The sequence below is a fragment of the Diadema setosum genome, chromosome 6, assembly GCF_964275005.1.
Source record: "Diadema setosum chromosome 6, eeDiaSeto1, whole genome shotgun sequence".
Lineage (NCBI taxonomy): Eukaryota > Metazoa > Echinodermata > Echinoidea > Diadematoida > Diadematidae > Diadema > Diadema setosum.
Genome location: NC_092690.1, coordinates 36,318,390 through 36,340,287, shown reverse-complemented (window position 1 = coordinate 36,340,287; position 21,898 = coordinate 36,318,390). Strand labels below are relative to the sequence as shown.

General features: G+C 38.0%; 1 protein-coding gene across 1 annotated transcript in view; it reads left to right on the top strand.

The window, feature by feature from the left end:
* Positions 1-21,898, top strand: part of LOC140229829 (C2 domain-containing protein 2-like) — a 96,462-nt gene that overhangs the window by 60,841 nt on the left and 13,723 nt on the right. The window contains 9 exon segments of the mRNA XM_072310058.1: positions 365-423; positions 2,625-2,752; positions 3,573-3,747; positions 5,946-6,101; positions 7,598-7,633; positions 11,746-11,936; positions 15,289-15,349; positions 16,311-16,526; positions 20,864-21,046. Coding sequence (XP_072166159.1) covers positions 365-423; positions 2,625-2,752; positions 3,573-3,747; positions 5,946-6,101; positions 7,598-7,633; positions 11,746-11,936; positions 15,289-15,349; positions 16,311-16,526; positions 20,864-21,046 — 1,205 coding nt within the window.

Here is a 21,898-nt window from a genome sequence, read left to right as displayed (position 1 = left end):
TTGGCCAGAGATGACATGCTGTAACAATAGTGATGATGATGATGATGATGATGATGATGATAATGATGATGATGATGATGATAATGATGATGATGATAGTAATGAAAGGGATTATTGTAATTGAGATGACAGCAGTGGTGAAAGTAAAGTGGTAGTGATTGTGATTGAATATTAAAATGGAGACTGTTTCTGTGTAGAATAATGACTATTGATACCGATTGTCTTGGTATTGGTTGTTGTGATGGAAAGAAATATGCAATATGACGCAGTCTTAATGTATCAGTCTACAAGACAGTTTTGCAGATGTTGATGTTTAGTGGCATGTAATTAATCTAGTCACACCCTTTCCCTCGTCTCTTCACAGTCAGCTCAATGGTAGCTCCAAGGCTCTTCGCTTTGAGGTGTGGGACAAAGGAAACAATGGTGAGACCATTCTCTTACTTGTAATCTTTCATCACAAAACCAACAAAGAAGTCGCCAGATATGGTGTTGTTTAATAAGAGCAGACTCTATAAGAGCTGACTCTTAGCTTTAAAATGATATACACTGTACATTGTACATGCATAAACTCAATTCAAATGGACTATTATAACCAATTTAAGTGAATCTTTATTGACTAGGCTAACCTGTTTCACCTATTTTGAGTCGTCACAACTTTTTTGTTGGTTTTGTTATGCACGGTCCCATTTGGGCTTTGAGATTAGTGAGGGAGTCCCTTTCAATTTGACAGTCTCTTGAAACTTGATCTCTTGAAACTCTTGAAACGCGAGTCTGTATACCACACTCCCTGTATCATACCTGTTGTGTCTTTATTGTTGTTTTTTTGTATTTGTGTCATTTTTTGCCAAATACACAATCCTGAGTAATAGCAAGACGACATGTAAACATCATGTGGGGGCATTATGCTGATCAAAAAAAAAAAAAAAAATCTACTGCTGCTTGAAAGAGTGCACCAAAGATGAATGGATGGTGATTATTAAACAAATGATGCAAATTCATATAACATAAGCCTAGATACAAGAATGCAACATTGATGAAAGCTTTAAAAACACAAATCTTTCGACAAGAACACAGAAGAAGAAAGAGAAGAATTACTAAACAGAAGTATAAAGAAAAAAGAAGAAGTGAGAAGCTTGTACAGTTAAGCAGAAGCCCAATCAATGCGATCATAAGAGCAAGCAAACCAAATGACTCAGAAGGATTTATGTGTCTAGAAGTTTTTCTTGTGTAGTTACAGTGTCATGGAATTTGCTAACATGAGGTGCTGACAGTGTGAAGGTAACAGTTCTGTGATGTAAGATGAGATGACGTATCATGAGAGGGAGAAGGATATTATGACAAGTCATTAATTAATGTATCAATGTCATCCATCAAGATAGATTAGACAGGAAGAAATCAACATGCAAAGACAGCACTGTGATTGTCAGTTCTAAAGGTACATTGTATTTAACTAGTATGTTTTTATCTCCTTTCTTAAGCAGAGCTTTTCCTGGCCAAAAAAAAGCCCCCAAACCCCACTAAAAATAAATAAATAAATAAATAAATAAATAAATAAATAATTAATTAAATAAATAAATAAATAAATAAATAAATAAATAAATAAATAAATAAATAAATAAATAAATAAATAAATAAATAAATAAATAAATAAATAAATAAATAAATAAATAAATAAATAAATAAATAAATAGATAGATAGATAGATAGATAGATAGATAGATAGATAGATAGATAGATAAATAAATGAATAAATAACAGAAGAATGAGTATATAAGTTAAGTATGGAAAATAATGATAATTGTGTTCTACTTTTTTTGATAAATTAGTATAGTCTTTGATGGTGTAGCAGAACAGAAAAAAAAAGAACATGCTGTGGACCTGTTTATTGCACATTCCCTGTACCAACTTGGAGATATTCTGCTGTATTACCCCATATTCATTGAAATAGCTTCATTTTCCAAAAGCTCTGTTACAGGGAGTCAGTAAGTAATGATAGTTTTGGTTTTCTGTTTAGTATTGAATACCACTTTTGTCCCTTTTACTTTTGAATGAATAACAGGTTTTGAATGTTAATGTTTTTGTCAAATATATGTTTTAGAGTGTATAATGTTTCATCAAGCACAGTGGAGAAGGAAAAGTAAAGTGTTCTAGCTGTAATACTTGTATTGAAGGAGGCTATGTACACTGTAGCTCCAGGTAAAGCTGATAGTAGACATGTCATGACACAGAATGTCTGTACAGAAAGAGCTCTGATGTGGATGGTTTGCATAGAAACCACATGGACCTGTACAAATTACTCACTGAGAGTAATAAGGTCTTCAGCAGTAGATAAATGATGGGGGTACACACAGTATAAGAGTTATGACAGAAATAATTCCCTTTTAACCCGTTGAGGATGAGTCCCGCGTATACTCGGGCAGGGTTCTGTGGGAAATGCGTGTTGTGACAAAATCAGCCTGTCCTCAAAGGGTTAATTCACACTGAACTGAATAGATCATTCCTTAAAGGATGTCAAGCTGATTGTTGAACTGTAGTATGAATCATGAAGATGTACTGAATTTGATAGTAATTCCAAACTTCATCCTAACGCCCAAGTTCTCTTTGGTGATTTTCCTCCATGGCAGACATGTTCTTTGGTGAGGCGATGGTCCCGGTTGACTCCCTGGAACACATGAGAGGCAGCAGGCACATTCTGCCCCTGAACGGTGTCACCAGCGAAGGGGAGAATGTGAAGGGCTCCCTCACGGTTTGGGTAGGGTGCAGTCTTTGCTTTCATTCTTTCCAGATCAACTACAAGATTATATGGTCATACGATAGAAAAATACTGATTTTCTATTTTTAGCAAATTAATTATGCAAATTTATGCTTGAAATCATATTTTCACCTGTAACTCTGTTAATTAAAAGACTGAAGGATTGCTAAATTTTTGTTTCATAATTCCTCAAGACACGTCAAACAATTTTCGCGTAAAAAAATAGCACAATCGAATTCAATTTTTTTTTTGTTCTTTATTGTTTTGTGAATTTCTCATGTATTTTACTGGTTATGTAACTTCAAAACGGTGTACCCAGACGTCATAGATTTGGTCTCAAAATATGCGGGAGACTTCAAGGATAAAAGTCATGAAATGGCGCGGCAAAATCTTTGCGCGTTGCGCAATCGCGGCGCGAAAAGTCAATGTGCGTTGCTCTGTACATAGTGACTTTTATGAGTTTGTGCATAATCACTCTGATATTTGTAGTAATTCAAAAATAAGAAGATATTTGAATTTGCATATTCATTCAGATAAAACTATATCAAATGTAACTGTAATAACAGCTTTTGCAACAAAACTCTTTATACGTACAGAGCTTCTGATTGTAAATAGGTATAAAATTGGTATTTTTAGTATTATTCATTAGAAATATGTTCTTTGTAGACTGAAGGTATTGACTGTGTGCGTGTCATTTTAACTTTGTAAACTTACAGGTTAAGTGTCATTATGCCCAATAACAGATGCTAGAATTGCTGAAACAAATTGCTAGAATAATTAGAATACGTGTAATTGGCATATGTGATGGTGCCCTCTACAGTTCTTATTCATGGAGTCCGCCGAGCAGAACACGGAGGTCAAACCCAGACAGCCCGTCTCTCCAACCAAGCGGGTGGAGACCTCACGCAGCGTCGCGCCTGACGGCACCGTCATCACCATGGTAACCACGACGACGGCCAAGCCCAAGCAAGGAGACCGGCGGACAGGCGTCAATGGTAAAGGGGGCAGTAAGCATGACCTTCATTTTTATCTTCCATTCCATTCTGCCGTTGTGAATGTTTGTTATTGTCATAGAGGCCCTTGTGTCCTTATGCATCCAAATATGATGATTGATTTGCAAGATGAAAGTCAGATTGATGCATGCAACACTTAAAGAGTTGGATTGTTAAACGAGGTAACTCCATTCTTGTCAATTTGAGATGTTTTAGATAAAATTTGCAAAACAAAGAAAATATGGAATTAAAAAAAAATATCATGACAACAAGATTACGTAACTCTTGTTTTGCAACAAGTGAAGGATCAATTGAAAGGTTTTATTTTGCGCTGATGATGGACTTACTTCAAAATGTTCAAAAATGGCACTTAATCTGTATGAAGACCAAACTCTTCACTTAATCTTGACCTGACTGTCGGGTAACATTTTGCCCCTATATCCTGTAAGAACCAAACAAAATCTTTTTCATGCAAGAGGACACAGGTGGAGTAGATACATGCAGAGGTTGATATAATTGCAAGATTGTTTGGCATTCATCAACGTGTACATCCTTGGCTCTGTTTGACTTTACAGATCTCTGCATCTCATGATCAATTTTGAATAGATTTGATTGAATGTATGATTTTTGAAGATATATTTCACAGGTTATCAGACTTTGGGTGAGGCTGAAGGAGAACGGAACAACTATTTGCATTCTTTGCGTGCCAATTGGCACAAAAAAACTCCATAGTATCATACATGCATGCCATCCAAAGCCTCTGGCACAGGAGGGGCTAAGTGCCTAGATTTGGAATGGAATAGAGAAAAGTTAGTGGTTGTGGTTCAATCTGTCTGTCAGGAGGAAGAAGTATCCCAGACCTCAAGGAAATATAAATCTCTCACATCTGGTAACTTAATGTGTGATATCATATTTCTGGATTAACTAAAATTGTGAAGTAAACATCATTAAATAAACGTTGTGAGGTCGTTTGTACTTCATGTTTTCTCCGAGGAGAAAAAAAGGTACCATGTGTCTATTTAGCCGACAACAGTTAATATTGTTGCTTTAGTCTTAACCAACTTCAGCAAGATCCAAAACTGTACTGAGTGTTGGAAGTGGTAATGGAAGAAAACTGAGGAGGGAGAGAGAGTAGATCCAACCAAATTTAGAAATCAGTGCTGGATGCAACATGCCCTGCAGGAGTTGTACAAGGGATACATTTTGGATTGCAACCTTGTCAATGAAACCTCATCTTCATGAAGCATGGGACATTGAGTGGAATTCATTGAGGCTGCCGATTCACTCTCCATTGTAAGCCATTAAGAGAAGCGAATGTAAAGTTGTTGTACTGCCATCAAGGAGACCTACATTGTATTTATGAAAGTCCATACCAATTTGGACAGCTTGGATTGACCCCCCCCCCCCCAAAAAAAAAAGAAAAAAAAAAAAAGGTATTCGTTGAAATTTACATTCTTCCTCTCAGTAATTCCCCCATGTGCATGCTTCTCCATGAACCAAAGCATGTGGAAATTCTACCCATCTGCCTGACAGTACTCCTGTATAAAGACTGCTAAACTACTGCTAGTGAATAAGTTCTAAACATACACATAACAAGATATTGCAAACAGAAATCCCTGCATCACTGTGTATGACAGCCCATTTCCCTAAAATGTATGTATGGACTACATAGTATTGCTTGTTTCCCCTTAAATAACCTTTCAATTATCCTACAGTAGGCTTCCCATAACTGTAAGACTCACAAATCAAGTAAAATCTAACAAGACCTGGTATGACTGCCACATAAAGATATTTTGTGTGCTAATTGGGTCAATCTTCTAATCAAAAGAATTTGAAGGAGTAATATCAATTCTTCCAAATAGTTGATGCCATGAAGACAGATTGCTTAGAATTTTTCACGAGATGAGCTCTGTGAATGGCAGAGTCCCTTTTTGTGAGGAAGATACAGGCTGTGCGCAGAGCTACAGTATATCTAATGTGCAGTATGAATACAAACACTTAATACTATTCCTGTGGACATTTCAGGTATTAGTGTATTACAGCACCGCGTGCACTCTACAATAGATCACTTTGTATCTATTGGGTTGGCTCTTCAGGCAGTGATTGAATTTACATTAGATTTTGAATTCTGCACTTCCTTTGAGCAAAGCACAAATCTAAAGACAGAAAACCAAAAACCTGAAACAAAAATTCTCTCACAGATGCACCAATGAGAGTGGTGACGACGGCCGCGTCACTCCCCACCCCCCAGCGGCCGGGAGTGATTCCCGACACAGAGGGGATGGTCGCCGAAAAGCCCCGCCAATCCACAGGCACCCAGTCCATGCTGGAAGTACCGCGGCCAAGAGTGGCATCAGGTGAGGGGAGGGGTGTTAGGGAGGGGGTGTGGCTAGGTGGGGTGTGGCTAGATGGGGTGTGGCTAGAGGAGGTATGGCTAGATGGGGTGTGGATAGAGGGGGTGTGGCTAGATGGGGGTATTAGGGAAGGGGTGTTCCTAGTTGGGGTGTGGCTAGAGGTGGTATGACTAGATGGGGTCGTGTATAGAGGGGTGTGGCTGGATGGAGGTGTTCCTGGATGACATTATAGCTAAGGGGTTGTGGCCTAAAAGTTGCGGCAGTAGAGAGGCAGAGGAGAAAGGGCATAGCGGGAGGCGGATCTTCACTTGGCTTCATTATTTTCACCCTCCTTGTCCATGCTAATTAATCTCTGTTTTTCCTATTTGTAGGCTACATTAATTCAAATAACTCAAACTCTTTTTATTGTGCTATGAATAAGTAAAGCATGATTGATGGGTGGATCATCAGTACATGCAAACTAAACCATGTCATCTTAATCTCATCATCCTTATGATCATGACATGTTTTCATGTTTACAATTCAAAATTTTCTTTGCAGACACACGAAGCAGGTCTATTTTTTCTTCTGATAATGGTGTAAAAAGGATGAGGGATTTAAATTGCAATATTCAATTCAGAAGTATTTGAATAGGAATCTTAAAATTATGTGGGCCCAATATTTTCCAGTGTTTGATTATTTTGGGTCATAAGTAGACAAAACTGCAGATCAAACACACTTGTTCAAAGGGAATAGTGTTCTTAGCTAATCAAAAGAATCTGTAATTTTGCAGCAAGTGGTATTGCAATGTTTAGTAATGATACATTTTACCCCATGAATAAGATCCGTGATAGAAGACGAGTAGATAAGCTAATGTATAGAAATACAAATCTTTGGATGGAGGCAAATTTTTACAGATGATGTTCAGGTTTTTGATAAACTTGCAAATCCTCATTGCAAAATTTGTGTGGATTGTGCTAGTGGAAGTTGCTAGTCCCTCCAAGGGCCGCATATTTCTTGAGATGCAGAAGAAGACCAAGAGATTTATCAATTGGACTCGTGACCTACTGTAGACTGTATAAAGGCGATTATTGCCTAGAACTTTTATAGTTGAGTTTGCTTAAGAATGCTGGACGAATATATATGTATATATATTTTTTTTATTTGATTTTATGTGATTTGAAAAGAGAAACTAACAACCGTACAGGCTACTTGAATGACTTGCTTGGTTTTACTAACAAACCTACCATGCATCATTCATTACCTCATTTAAATTGCATCCTCCATTTCCATGGTAACAAAATTTGCAGAGTGTCATCCATTAAATGCATATCATGTTTCCATGTGTGTGTGTGTTTATTTGTTTGTTAATGCATTTGGTTAGGAACATTTTGTACATGTGCATAAAAGTGGAAAAAGGAAATGTATGGCATCTTTATTCTTAACTGCTCATGATCATTCATCGTCCATGCTTCGGATGTGTTTTATTTTTTTCTGTTCACCTGGGATGGAATGTGAAGCTACACAAACGCCTTCGCCGAGCATTATAATCAGAGGTTTGTTTTTTTATAATCCATTGTCAAGCATGGATGCACAATCGAAGTCTTCACAATATTTGTGCACTGCCTATCTGGAGGTATTGGATGTACGCTTTCAGCTGTGCACTTGCAATGTTTAAGGGCAATATTACCTTGATGTAAGGGAAATTAGAGTTTCTGAATTGAAGATGATAATATTGATACACAGTGCTTTCTTTTTTTGTGTTTTTTTTTCTTTTCTTCTTCTTCTCCTTCTTCTTCATCAATTTCTTCTTTTTCTTATTTTTTTTTCTTACTTTGTTTTCACAGTGTGATGATACAGTGATACTATTATAGGAGAATAAGACACTTGTTAGGACCAAAGTTTTGTCAAGCCAAGAACACCCATTAAAGGCTCTGATCCAAGTCGCATTAAATGTTTGTCCCTTCTCATGAAATACAAAGGAAGGAATTAAGACACATCTTGGTGTGTGCTAAAAGATAATAGAGCTACATTCACCTCTGAATCATCTTTATACTTCAAGTTGCAAATTCACATCTTTTCTTTTATGAAGATTTGAATAACTATGCAGTGTTCCACTTACCTTAAGCCATGAGTCAATGCATTCAGTATTGATGCAGAGTATATACATCACCATAATGTGCACTTGTTATCTTTCCTCCTTGCACAAACTCTAGGTTGTAGAACAACTTCAGAAATTCTTCCCTTTGGTTTCAACTTTGAAGTACAATGTAAATTGTTGTCTTATGTAGTAAAGGACAAGTTCACCTTCATTAACATAAGGATTGAGAGAATGTAGCAATATTAGTAGAACACATCATTGAAAGTTTAAAGAAGATCGGACAATCCATTCAAAAGTTATGAATTTTTGAAGTTTTTGTGCAGTCACCGCTGGATGAGAAGACTACTGCAGTGTATGATGTCACATGCGTACAACGATATAAGGAAAATATAAAGAGAATTTCACAAAATTTCATCTTTTGAAAAAAAGAACACATTCCCTTGACTCGTTACTGACATATGTTATGGGTAATATTATTCCCATTGCCTTTAGAAAGAGGCAAGTCAAGTGCTCTTTTATTATGCAAAAAAAAAGTGAAAATATGTTGAATTTTCTTTATATTTTCTTTATACTGTTGTACTCATATGACATCACAAGCCTTAGTAGTCTCCTCATCCAGCGGTTCCAACACAAAAGTTTTAAAAGTTCATAACTTTTGCATCGATTGTCCAATTATCCTCAAACTTTCACTGATGTGTTTTACTAATATTGCTGCATTCTCTTAATCCTTATGTTAATGAAGGTGAACTTGTCCTTTAAAGGCTTTCTAACTTTCACTGAAGCTCTTGCATTCACAGTACACAAAGCACTTTCTAAATATGGCATACCTAAATTGCAGCTTTTTTTTTTTCTTTCTAAGACAAAACACCTCATCTTTTGCTTTTCAGTCAGTGCTCTCTGTGTTATTTATGTTTGTTTGTTTATTAGAGCTGCCAAATTTCATTGTCTGCACAACAAGTCTTACGACAGTAGTGTCTTAGTGCCTGACACATTTCAGCTACGTACACTGTATTGTGAGACTACCTGCCTTATTACTCCAAGGAAAGCACTACATGCAAACGGTGTAACTAAGATACAGTGAACCTGTTTTACAAAAAACAAAAAAACAAACCTCCCATGATTCTTTCCATGCAGTGGCTGCCACAGAATCGACGTACAGGTCTCCTTGACTTTTAATGGCTGGATGTTCCCATAAAAGTAAACTGCAGAATGCTCCCTTAGCAATGAACATGGTTGTTATAAACAATTGTTACAGCAAATTGAAAATTTACCTCCCAAAAGTATTATCATCATTTGAATGTCTATGGTGCAAAATTACCTTTGGTTGTAACAAAATTTTGATATAATGAGAGAAAACTGCCAGTCCCGAGGACTTCATTATAACACGGGTCATCTACATGAACATTGTATGTTTCTTTAAATGCTGATAAGAGCATGTAAAAGCCTTCCTAATTGGGAAATTTTTGTTACCTTCTGAGATGCAATGTAACACACAAAATCTCTCAGACAGTTCTTTGGAGCTTTCCTGATGCTGATGTACGTGTATAGGATGTTGGCAGTCCTGCTCCAATATGAATTCGATAGCATTTTAAAGGGTGTGTACAGTTCTGGTCGAGGTGTAGATTTAGCTTTTAACATTTTGCGAGATATTCAGAAACCACTCTATGAGATGTCAAAGAGCATGCAGTTCTAAGGGGTATCAAAAGTTTATTCGATGAAAATCGGTTTTGAAATGGCTGAGATATCCAAAAACAAGGTGAAACAAAGAGATCCTAATAAAGTTGGGGCATGTCGCCTTTTATTATCAGCACTTTTTTTGATATCTCAGCCATTTGAAAACCAATTTTCATCAAATAAACGTTGAATCCTTCTTAGAATTACATGCTCTTTCATATTTCATAAGAGGCTTTTCATTATCTCACTTAGGAATGTTCAAAACATGAATCCCTACCTCAACCAGTACTGTACAGTCCCTTTAAAGTTAGGATGTACTGGGGAATCCCCTCTTGCTAGACCACAAGCCACAACTTGAGCCATTCTACTTTGCTGGAGGCTTCTAGAAGGGATAGATTTCATTCCAGGTTCCACTTTCACATGCTGTCTTAATTCACTTCAAACTTTAATCTATGCATCATTTGATATGTTTGCATCAAGTTCTGCTTTATAGTTTTAATGGCACGACTGGCACAGTCCCGTGTGACTGTATCAAATATATGAATGTTGTGTGAGTAAGACTTTCTTTATGGACAATGCTACTCTTAAATAAACCATTTAAGCACTATTTTCTCTTCCAGTTTGTTTGCATGTAATTTTTTTGCCTGTGCATTGCATTGAAGCCTCATTCTGAATGCTGAAACATCTAGATATATCACATAAGAGTTGTGTATACTCAGTGTACAATATCTGCAGCATGTTAGAAATGGGCCTTTGCTGGATGATATGCAAAAGTAGTGTGCTTTTGAGAAGTGCAAAGTTTTGTCACCAGAATGACTACTGTATACGCCATATATTTTGCGAGTCTAAATTTTCGCGAACCAAGAATTCCTGATGATTTCGCGAGTGGTTAAATTCGCGATCGTGGAGTCGTGTTCTGAACGGAGAATTTAGTGTACACGCCATCACATTCACATCGGGATCAGAGTCAATATTTTTGTATGTCTTTAATTTCACGAATAGCACCTGACTCGCGAAATTTGCGAAAATAAAAACCTTGCGAAATATTCGGCGTATACAGTATGAAAGGGAACCATGGAGAACAAACGTGATAGCAAAGCAAGTAGCCACCTCTCAAATTAGTTCACCATTCAGCTCGCAGTTTTAGATAACTGTTCTTCATAGTTACAATGGCAGCCTGTACTGCTTGAAGATAGGCAGTAAGGCTTACTGTTATGCTTGATCTTTCTTGATTTATAGGGTATTTACAAAGATAAATATGTAGGGTAGGTTGATACAAAAATGATTTGAACAGGGCAAAGAAGTACACACGCACACACACCCATATCTTTGTGCACTTGTACACAGACGCACTAATATGCATAGAACATAGCTGTAAGTGGTTGAGTGCTTTTTAGGTGTGGGTAGTTCAGGTGCAAACAGGGTTTAGTACCACATGTTCATGTAGGAATATAACTACAGAATACAACACACCCACCTCACCTGCATTTTATTTTTGCCGTGTTTGATGTTTGTCATTTTCATGCCACGCCATTTTTCATTTCACGCTCATGCCATTTCACGATCATGTTTTCAAATCATCGTCCTTCGTGTTACTTGCTTATGAATATACAGTAACTGTACTCTGTATTTAGGATGTCAATGGCAGAAAAAACAAATAATTGATATATGAACATCAGGATTTTACAAGTTACAATTTCAGGCTGAATTCATTCTATCTGTATAGCATGTAATCTGTAATGTTGACATATTGGGGAGTTCACATAGGGGTACAATTGTCATATTAATAGTTTTGTGTAAAACATCTCTTTGTTCATGTATGCTGTTATTGCATACTTATTGATATTGATTGACTGATGTCATGAAAGATATCTCAACTTGTTGTTGCCATAGAAACCAGGCAGGAAGCTGCTGCCACGCCCCCATCACCAAAGGGTGCTCCTCGCTCAGTGGCCGACACCGCCATCAGACACCTGTCGGAAGCAGCCAGCGACACCAGGCAGAAGACACCGACAAAGAAGAGTACACTCATCATACACGGTGTATCACAGGTACTGTATCACAGTTATACACTATGCCGCAAGGTGTAACTCTCTTGAACGTAGGTGTATGTGGTCTGTGTGTTGAATTCTCTCACCAACTTCAGGGCCTCATTTCATATAAAGTTAATACAATAGCAACTCTTGCTGGAATGGCAATTGTCACGGTAATGACAAGAATCCAGCTTCCTGATTGGCTGTTGCTATGGGAAGTTTCCATCCCAGCAAGAGTTGCTATTCTGTTATAAAAACATCTTTTATGAAATGGGGCATTGGTGTTCTATGACATTACTGCATGGTCTGATTCTTATAGCTTGTGAAAAGACCTGAGACTAACCCTATCTATCTAGTTTGTGAGCACAACTTATATCTACAGCTGTAACAATATACACAAAACATGCACTACGTGTATGCTACTTGACTTTGTGTGAGCAAGTGTAGATTGTGCCAAAGCATGTTTTTTTTCTTTTTCTTTTTCTTTGTCAGTATTGTGCTCTTCTTCTACCCCAATATATTTATTTATTTATTCACTATTTATTTTTTATTCATTTCTTTATTTATTATTTTTTGGTGGTCACAGAAGTGAATTCTTTCCTTGTTTGCCCCAGCAAGACCTATAACAACGTATGTACAATGTACTAGTATTAACACAGGCATGACTATGCTCAAGTATACAAAATTGAACATCGTGCATGTTTACACTGTGTATGCAGAATGAGGCTACATACCGTGAACATATAAACCCAGAGACAATAGCAATCATACCACAGGTTCAAGGGCAGTTGTAGGTGGTTAAGGTTTAGATGCTGAAAAGCGATATGGGAGTATGCCATATACAGCACTTTTGACAATGGTATTGTATGTCAGCCTGTTGAGCCTTACAAAGAACAAATATTGTGTTTCGAATGCACATCAATAAGCGATGCAAAGAGGGATTGTTTCATTTCTTATCCTACCAGATTGTTTCCCTGTCTTATCGCAGATGTTAACCTGATAATTTTTTGGTAAGGTTAAGAGAAAAGTAGATGGAATATCTTCCTTTTTATGCTACCGATAGTACACTGTTCTTTTCAGATACGTACATAGTACATGTATATAAAACTCATTCCAGTTACTAGTCTATGTAGAGTGAAAGAAAAGAGACTGTTATATTTCTTCTGCAAATGCTCTGTGACTTTTGGCCTAGTTTAGCAAAGTGAAACTCAGTTTTCCACTTTACTGAAGCTCAAAATAAAATGCAGGTTCTTGAATGTGGTGAGTTATCATGTTTCCTATGTTTGGACCTCAGGAGAGGACTGCCCCCATTGAAAAGGTAACCACGTTTTGATAGCAGCTGTACTCATGATTAAAGAGGAAATAGAAAGAAAAATTTATATCATGGCAAAGCATTTACGAATTAATGTTTACAAATCTCATGGAATGCCTTTCTGTCACATTCATCAATCCAGCACAGTAGGATTCATGTATTAAACAGTGTCAATGTGTAGCATGCTTGGAAAAAAAAATCATACATTTTTTTTTCCTTCATTTGTATATTCACATAGCTTGTGATGTTTTAAAGTCCTCTAGTTTATTTTGCCATCAAAATTAGCGTTTTAAAAGAAGTAGCTGGCAGTTTGTGTGCCAGTCAGAGCTACTACAGAACTGAAGGGGAAATGAAGTGTGTTTAATTCAAAGCACTAAACTTGTCTCAAAGATGAACTATATTGGTAAATCTAGTCAACTGGACTTGCTTGTAATTTGGAGTAGCGACTTTTCACGTCCGCTCCGGGACGCTTTACCTGGATGACTGAGAACATTCACAGACTTGTCTCAAAGATGATAGATCCATTAAATATACGGTGTCATAATTTGATCATGGCAGCCATGTTTTAATAACTTGAAAATGCAGTTTTTACTCCATTTATTTAAAGGAGAGATCTAGGTGATATTTGTAATACTTTGACCCCATTTTTCATTGTGTCCATGCTTTTAAGTGGTTGACATGGTCTGTGTTGTGCGCTTGTGTGCTTTTGTGGTCAGTGAGCTTATCTCTTAATTCTTTATGTTTGTATTGGCATGCTGGATATCTGGCCATCATACCATGTGAAATAAACCCAGGTTGTAGTTAATTTGCGAACTGTCAAAAATACAAAAATAGACACAAGAAAAGTATGCATTATGCACCCTATATCTCTATCTTTTTATCTATATTTTTTTATCTACCTGTCTATCTACAATGTATCTGCATATCTTTAAAGTCTATCTACATGTACGTATCTATTGATCTATCTTTCTTTGTACAATTGTGCATGTACAATGCAGGCTTACATATAAATACATGTACATCTCAACATTCCTCTAATTATTTCTTATCTTCTTTTTTTTTTTCTTTTTAGATTGCATGTATATGCCCTTTTTCATTCCAATTAGATATTAAAGTACGTATATGTGGTTGTTCCTCTCCTAAATTCAAATGAAAAAGGAAGAGTCATTCTGCTACTTTCCGTGCTTGAAACACTGTACACAGCCATCAGTTTCCTTAAGCTGAAATGATTGTCATTATCACCAAGCTTTTGCCACACTTCAAGATAAGTTCCATTCCAACAAAATGTTTCACCCACCATTGTCTGCTTGTCCTATGTGATTTAAATGTCTTTAGTACCATGTGAAAAGAAAAAAAAAACACTTTTTATTGAAAAATAAGTCTATTTGAAAGGTTTAATAAAGCATTTAAGCTTGAATATTCCAGTGAACTGAATCAGTGTGTCGATCAAATGTGGCATCCAAGAACACTTTTCTATAGATGGAGATGTCAACTTTCTGTAATGTTCTCATAGATTGGATGATTGATGGGGGGGGGGGGGGGGAGATTGGAAGGAAAAAAGATAAAAGGAGCAAGTGCATAATTCCAGTATGAGTTATCAGAGGATGATTTCTTGCAAGATTCTGGTCACCAGATATTCTGGTGTATGTAATCTACTCTATTATATTCGTCTCCTTTGGCTTCCAAATTGAAATACACAAAGTTTACTCTGTAGAAGTTTTTCATTTGAATGAATATTGGAAAAGCACTGGTCACAAAGCATATTGAAATTTTCAGAAAACCATTGTAATGTCATTTAACTTTTGATGTGTATGTATCATAGTCCAAAATTGCTAGAAATCTATGAGTAATTGAAATTCATCAAAATTAGTTTTTCTTTGAAGTGATATACATGTAGTATGTATTAACTTTGTTCGTTTACTCTAAATAAAGTTACAGATAATGGGTAGTAATTATGTGTTTTGTCCTTAAATTGTTTTACTGAATTTACATGAACATCCATGTCACAGTATTCACGATACATTTACAGTGATTGCTTGAAATGGTTTAAGTGCATTAACACTGATATTTGTATTAACATTAACCCCACAGACCCCGAACACAGACTATTCTACTCTGAGTGATGAGCCAGCAGAGAGCAGCTTTAAAAGAGGTAATAAAGCTACCATATTATCTTAACCCATTCAAGACTAGTCCCGAGTATACTCGGGCAGGCATCTATGGGAAATGCGTGTTGAAGCAAAATTAGCTCGTTCTCATTGGGTTAATGAGAGAAGGGGTCAGCATTTGCATATTACAACTAAGAACGTTCTGCTTAACCTTCAACCCCATAGAGATGAAGCACTTTGGTTTCTTTACTGTGTGAATATGCTCATACAATGTAGCAAAGGCACAAACAGAAAAAACAAACAAACAAAGCATTTTATGTGGTATCCTATGCTGTACTTTGTTCACAGATTGGCAGGTAAATTGTAGGTTGGAGTGCTTTCTTTGCTGATTGGCACGGATGTGTGGAAACTAGTTTTCATTGACAAGAGATTACTTTTATGTATCCTTCTAATCATTCTTGTGTCATTATGGCTGTCCTGTCGGTTAGACTGAGGCAAATTGCTCCACCTGAGTGGGCTTGGCTGATTTGCAACTAAGTCAAGTTTTGATGGATTACATTTTGGTGCTATTTACAATGTAAATGAAAAGCTTGACAAGTTCTGATTAGTGCCTGGGTTATTAAGCATCAAGGAGGAGCTCTCATATTATATTGCATTATCTCACCGTAGGTTTTTCATTCTCACGAGGGATAGTTGAATAAGCAGACACTAGCTGTATGCATATGAAATACATAAGATCTGTATAAAGACCCAGAGCTTGGGGAGATGTAGGTGGCCCAATTCAATCTGCCCATTGGTTCTCCTGGACAGCATGTCATCAAACTTGTCAGTCACTGACAACTTTTATGAGATACTGAAATCCTTACATCTGATTGGCTGAGAGCAAATTTGTCAGTGAAAGAAACATTTTGATGAAATGCCCTCCCCTCTTGCATTTTGAACTCCATGCCAATGCTGACTTCTCATATCAATTTGCTTGCATGCTTGCTTATTGTCTCTCCTCAGATGCATCTCCCAACGGCAGTCGGCGTGGCTTCAAGCTCTTCCGGCGGCGGAGTAAGAAGGAGAAGGCGACGAGGAGCGTGAGTCTGGACGAGTCTGACTTGGACCGGGCGCGGCAGGCAGCAAAGAGCCACGATACCTCAGGGACCCTGAGGCGGGACCAGAAGGCCAACACCCTGGAAGTGCCCACCCCTGAGAAGGGTGAAAGCACGAGTGCAGGTTTGTCTAAGGAGTCGACTGTACATGCCCAAAATGCTTTTGATGAACAGGTTCTTTTTTCTTTTAGCTTGTTGTGGCCATGCTTTAACTGTTGAGGATGAGTCACGAGTATATTCGAGCAGGTGTCTTATGGAAAATGTGTGTTGTAACAAAATCAGTCTGTCCTCAAAGGGTTAAGATTCTTTTGCTCTTTGTGATTATTACTGCATTTCATTCTTGGTATGTGATTCATTTTTGTCTCGCCCACCGGAGGTGAAGGCGAGACTAAGGGATCCAAATGGCGTCCGTCCGTCGTCTGTCCATCGTCCGTCGTCCGTCTGTCGTCCGTCACAAATAGGGAGTTTTCGATTGGGTGAACGAGAAGGACGTGCCGCCGAGCGCAACCGTACGTCAAGGCGTCACGTCTGTACGTTGACCCGCTGCTAAAACACATTTCGATTTCGGGCGCCAGCGTCACGTCTCGTGCGTGGCGTGTGCAGGAGGCAACCTGTGCCTTGCGTGCATATACTAGTATGCGGAATTTGTGACTCGTTTCTGTACTTGTAATATTTATTTTGTCTTTGACTAGATGCGTATCCTGGGAGGAATTATGTGGATTTTAAAACATGATGCATGGTAAGACTACTAGGCAAATGCACTGCTGCACTAGCTAGGCCTAAAGCACCAAGATCTGTTTGCGTAAAGCATTACGTGTAAATGCATGTGTGGGACTACGGTAGGCAGTTGCAAACTGCGAAACAGTGAAAACGGACAAATAAGAGGCTGTAGTTTGTATGTCAGCGCTGCTACTGTGACGTATCAAGATCATAAGCTTTCATGTAAATAGAATATAAATATTCTCTCGAAAGAAAAAGGAAAACAGGTGAATTGAGCAGGGATTTCCCGAGAGTCATCGTGCTCTTCCGCACGATACCCGAGAGGAGTGTGACGTCATAGCAAGGTGGGTTGAGCGCGGCGCAACCGATTTGGGTGGACGGTGATAACTGGGGTTAACGCGTTCGAAATTTGTGCGATGAGCCGAGGGTCGACGCTCGCGCATGCGCAGTACGTAAAAACTACGTCATAACAGGGTGACGCCTGGCTCAACGTGCAAATTGAAAAGTCCCTATTGTTAAAGTTTACCTGCAAGACTCTCTTATGATGCATAACTTGGCAACTGTTACAGCAATGGCAGCCACACTTGGGTGATAGAAGCACTAAGGGTATCTTCATGTTATGGTGTTTTTCGGAGGTCATGTGATGATGTCAAAGGTCATTTGAGGTCATATATTAAAGAGTATGTGCAAGACTCTCTTTTCTTTGTTAAAGGTAGGGAATCCCATTTGCATGCCTTAAATGAAGAGTTGTATAAAGACAGTGGTATGTTGAAGAGAGTATCATTTTAGAAACTCCCATAAAGTATTGAAAGTGGAAGGTAACATTTAGTACATTTTTATTGACCGTTAGATTTTGAATTGAATTTTTTTCGGGGCTCACTGTAAATTCCAGTACATTACTAGGCTACCTTTGCAGACCCATGCACTGCATGTGTGTCCATCATGCATATTTTGTGAAGAAAGTTCATCAAAACTTACAAACATTTCTATATACATTCTTGCCACAGACTCTATATGTTATTACATCAGCTCTTATACTTTTAGATTTGTGTTTATAGATAAAAAGTACAGAAGACTGCAACAAAAAGGCTTAAGTGTGGCTGACACACAGAACTACTGAGTAGTTGAGTTTGTGCATTATTCAAATTGTAGATAACTGTTGACTTCCAAATTTCTCAGCAGTGGCCTAAACAAGTCCCCTGAGGTTCATATTTAAAGGTCCAGTTTACCTTTGGGAGCAGTGATTTCAAAAATGTTCAAGATATCACATTTGATGCATATGTGTAGGTCTGTTGTATCATAAAACATCCTACCATATGAAATATTTGCAATAAAACCTAAAATATAAGGAGATATCAGGGTTTTTCTCAGTAAACCGTAACTGTATACGGTATAGTCTGGAAACATTTTTATTATAACTATTGTTCACATTTTGTGTATTTAACAACACTTACCATCGATTATATGGATTCAAATTTTGACAGTGGTTGTTTCTATCCCTAACTCACATTTTAGAACTATTTTAAAGCACTAATGCTTTCATCTGCAAATGGTAAATTATGCCTTTAATGTTTTGCTGCATTTTGGGAGGTCTGTAAAAGGTATCCCCTACCTTTAAAGTTTACCTGCAAGACTCTCTTTTGACAAATAACTTCACATAAGTTGCTTGGATTACAACCTAACTTGGGTCGTAGATGCACTGGGGGTACCTTCATGTTATGGTGCCGTTGGAGGTCACAGGATAAGGTCAAAGGTCATTTGAGGTCATACGTTAAAGTTTACTTGCAAGACTCCCTTATCACACGTAACTTGACACATATTGCTGCAATGGCAATCAAACTTGGGTGATGGATGCACTTGGGGTACCTTCATGTTATGGTGCCGTAAGAGGTCACATAATAAGGTCAAAGGTCATTTGAGGTCATACGTTAAAGTTTACTTGCAAGACTCTCTTATCACATGTAACTCAGCACATGTTGCTACAATGGCAATCAAACTTGGGTGATGGTAGATGTCTCTTGGGAAGTTGAAGGTAACCACAAGGTCAAAGGTCACAGACAGGGGTCAACGAACTTTTAGAGCCCAATGTTAAGTTTTTAGGGCGCATTTCGTTTATGGCTCATAACTTTTGATCCCTTTGTCCGTTTGTGACCAAACTTGAATGGAAGATGTCCCTTGGGGAGGTGAAGGTCGTCACAAGGTCAAAGGTCACAGACAGGGGTCAACACATTTTTAGGGCCCAATGTTATGTTCTTAGGGGCGTTTTGATTGTGGCTCATAACTTTTGATCCCTATGTCCGTTTGTGACCAAACGTGGACGGTAGATGTCCCTTGGTAGTTAAAGGTCATCACAAGGTCAAAGGTCACAGAAAGGGGTCAACAAATTTTTAGGGCCCAATGTTGAGTTTTTATGGCGCGTTTCGATTATGGCTCATTACTTTTGATCCCTTTGTCCGTTTGTGACCAAACTTGAATGGAAGATGTCCCTTGGGGAGGTGAAGGTCGTCACAAGGTCAAAGGTCACAGACAGGGGTCAACAAATTTTTAGGGCCCAATGTTATGTTCTTAGGGGCGTTTTGATTGTGGCTCATAACTTTTGATCCCTATGTCCGTTTGTGACCAAACGTGGACGGTAGATCCTTGGGGAGTTAAAGGTCATCACAAGGTCAAAGGTCACAGAAAGGGGTCAACAAATTTTTAGGGCCCAATGTTAAGTTTTTATGGCGTGTTTCGATTATGGCTCATTACTTTTGATCCCTTTGTCCGTTTGTGACCAAACTTGGATGGTAAATGTTCCTTGGGGTGTTGAAGGTCACCACAAGGTCAAAGGTCATAAGCAGGTCAATTAACTTCTGGGAGTTATAAAAAATATTAATTCCTTGTTAATGTACGTGAATGGGCGAGACACAATTTGGCACTTGCCTTGTTTTCATGAGCAGAGAAGTGATACAAGTTTCATCTTACTTGCTAATGATATTGATAATGATGATGAAGATGATAAGATGATAATGATGAAATCGATTGTGATTTTCAGCAGGACTTAGTATCTTTATTATCATTGTTAAAAATTTTACCATTGCAAGAGCATCACAAATTGTCTGTCGACGTAAATCGCTGATTATTCAGTGTTTTAGTAATAGCCATCGTGACAACAAATCATGGGCACATGATTTGTGCACTTGGGTGTGACTCAAACCAACAATTCCTGATTTCTACAAAGGCGTTGTATTCACTAGACTGTCGAGCTTCCACCCAACAGCCAGTGCTGGTTGTAATCCCTTGAAGCAGTGGGTATTTATTTGGATAAGTTTTGCCATTAGACTCTCTTTCCGAGATTTGTCAGCATCTGATAAACTTCACCTTCCCATATGAAGAATATTTTTAGTCCCTGAATGTGATGTATGAAATACCAGTACCAGGGGCCTGTTTTATATGATTACGATTGATCTGTCGCTTGATTACTTGAGCATATCTCAAGAGAGTCAAGCATAAGATCAATATTGATCATAAGTCTGTTTCATAAAATATGTTCATGTGTGATTTCAAGCACGAATTGAATAGCAGATCATGCATAACCTTTTTTTTAATCGCATCACTCTTACGATCAATCTTATGATCAATCTTACGATCAATCGTTGTGAAATAGGCCCCAGGTTTGCTCTTTTGTCAAATAATTGTATCAATTGGTATGATCTTAGTATGCAGGGTTCATTATTCTTTGACTGTTTTCAATTCTGTTAGACTCATCACCAAGGAGAAGCAAAAGGAAAATGTTTGGTTTCCTGAGGCGGCAGAAGAGCAAAGACCGCCAGTACAGCTCCCAGGGGAACATAGGGCAGCCCAAGCCAGCCAAGGGGGTAGCCGTGGCCTCCACCAGGCAGACATTAACGGTGCCCGACAGGCAACCAAGATCAGCCAGTACCGGTGAGTGCCTCGCACCGTAACCCTCCCCCCTCCCATACCTCGTCGGCCCCTAGGCCTAGGTAGGGTTAAGCATGTGAGACGTTTTTGAAGGGGAAGTCTACCCCAAAAATTGATTTGTGTGAATAGAAGCAAAAAGACAAAGAGGAACACAGGAGAGTGAAATTTTGAGCAAATTCTTATACAAACTATTCAATAAAAGAAAGTTATGAATTTTTGAAGTTGTGATTATTTAAACACAAATTGAGAATTGTGTGATATCACAAGCAAGCTCCTACCTATTTGCTCTGTGCTCTGAAATACAAGTTTCCCATCAAGTGAATTTCCTACCGTCCATGTACCATTGATACAATCATCATAGATAATATTCCATACAACCCTTGGATGGAACAAAATATTCTGCCATCAATAACGGACAAAATGAGAGAATTTATCGGATCCAATACACAGACAAAGTGAACGGTGAGCTCATGTGCTACTTTGTGTAGTCATCAATTTTTCCTTGCATGGTCACACCTTCAAAGTCTCATCACTTTCAAATTTTCCTTCTGAATTATTCAAAGTTTTCACTACCCTGTTTCTCTCATTCTTGTGATTCTATTTATACAAATTTTGTTTTAAGGTTTGACTTTCCCCTTTAACCGTCTCAGGGCACTCCACCTCAAAAGGCCATGGACACATTAACCTGTTGCCTCCTCAGAGGTACAATGTATTGTCATGTGCATACATTGTACAATTTGTACATGTACATGGCACAAATGGTTCCAGGATAAAAGGGGTTAATGAGCTATGTTGCCTTTTGGAATGTGAGAGTGATTTTCCTCTGGCCCCATGGAACTACCAAGGAGAGATTCA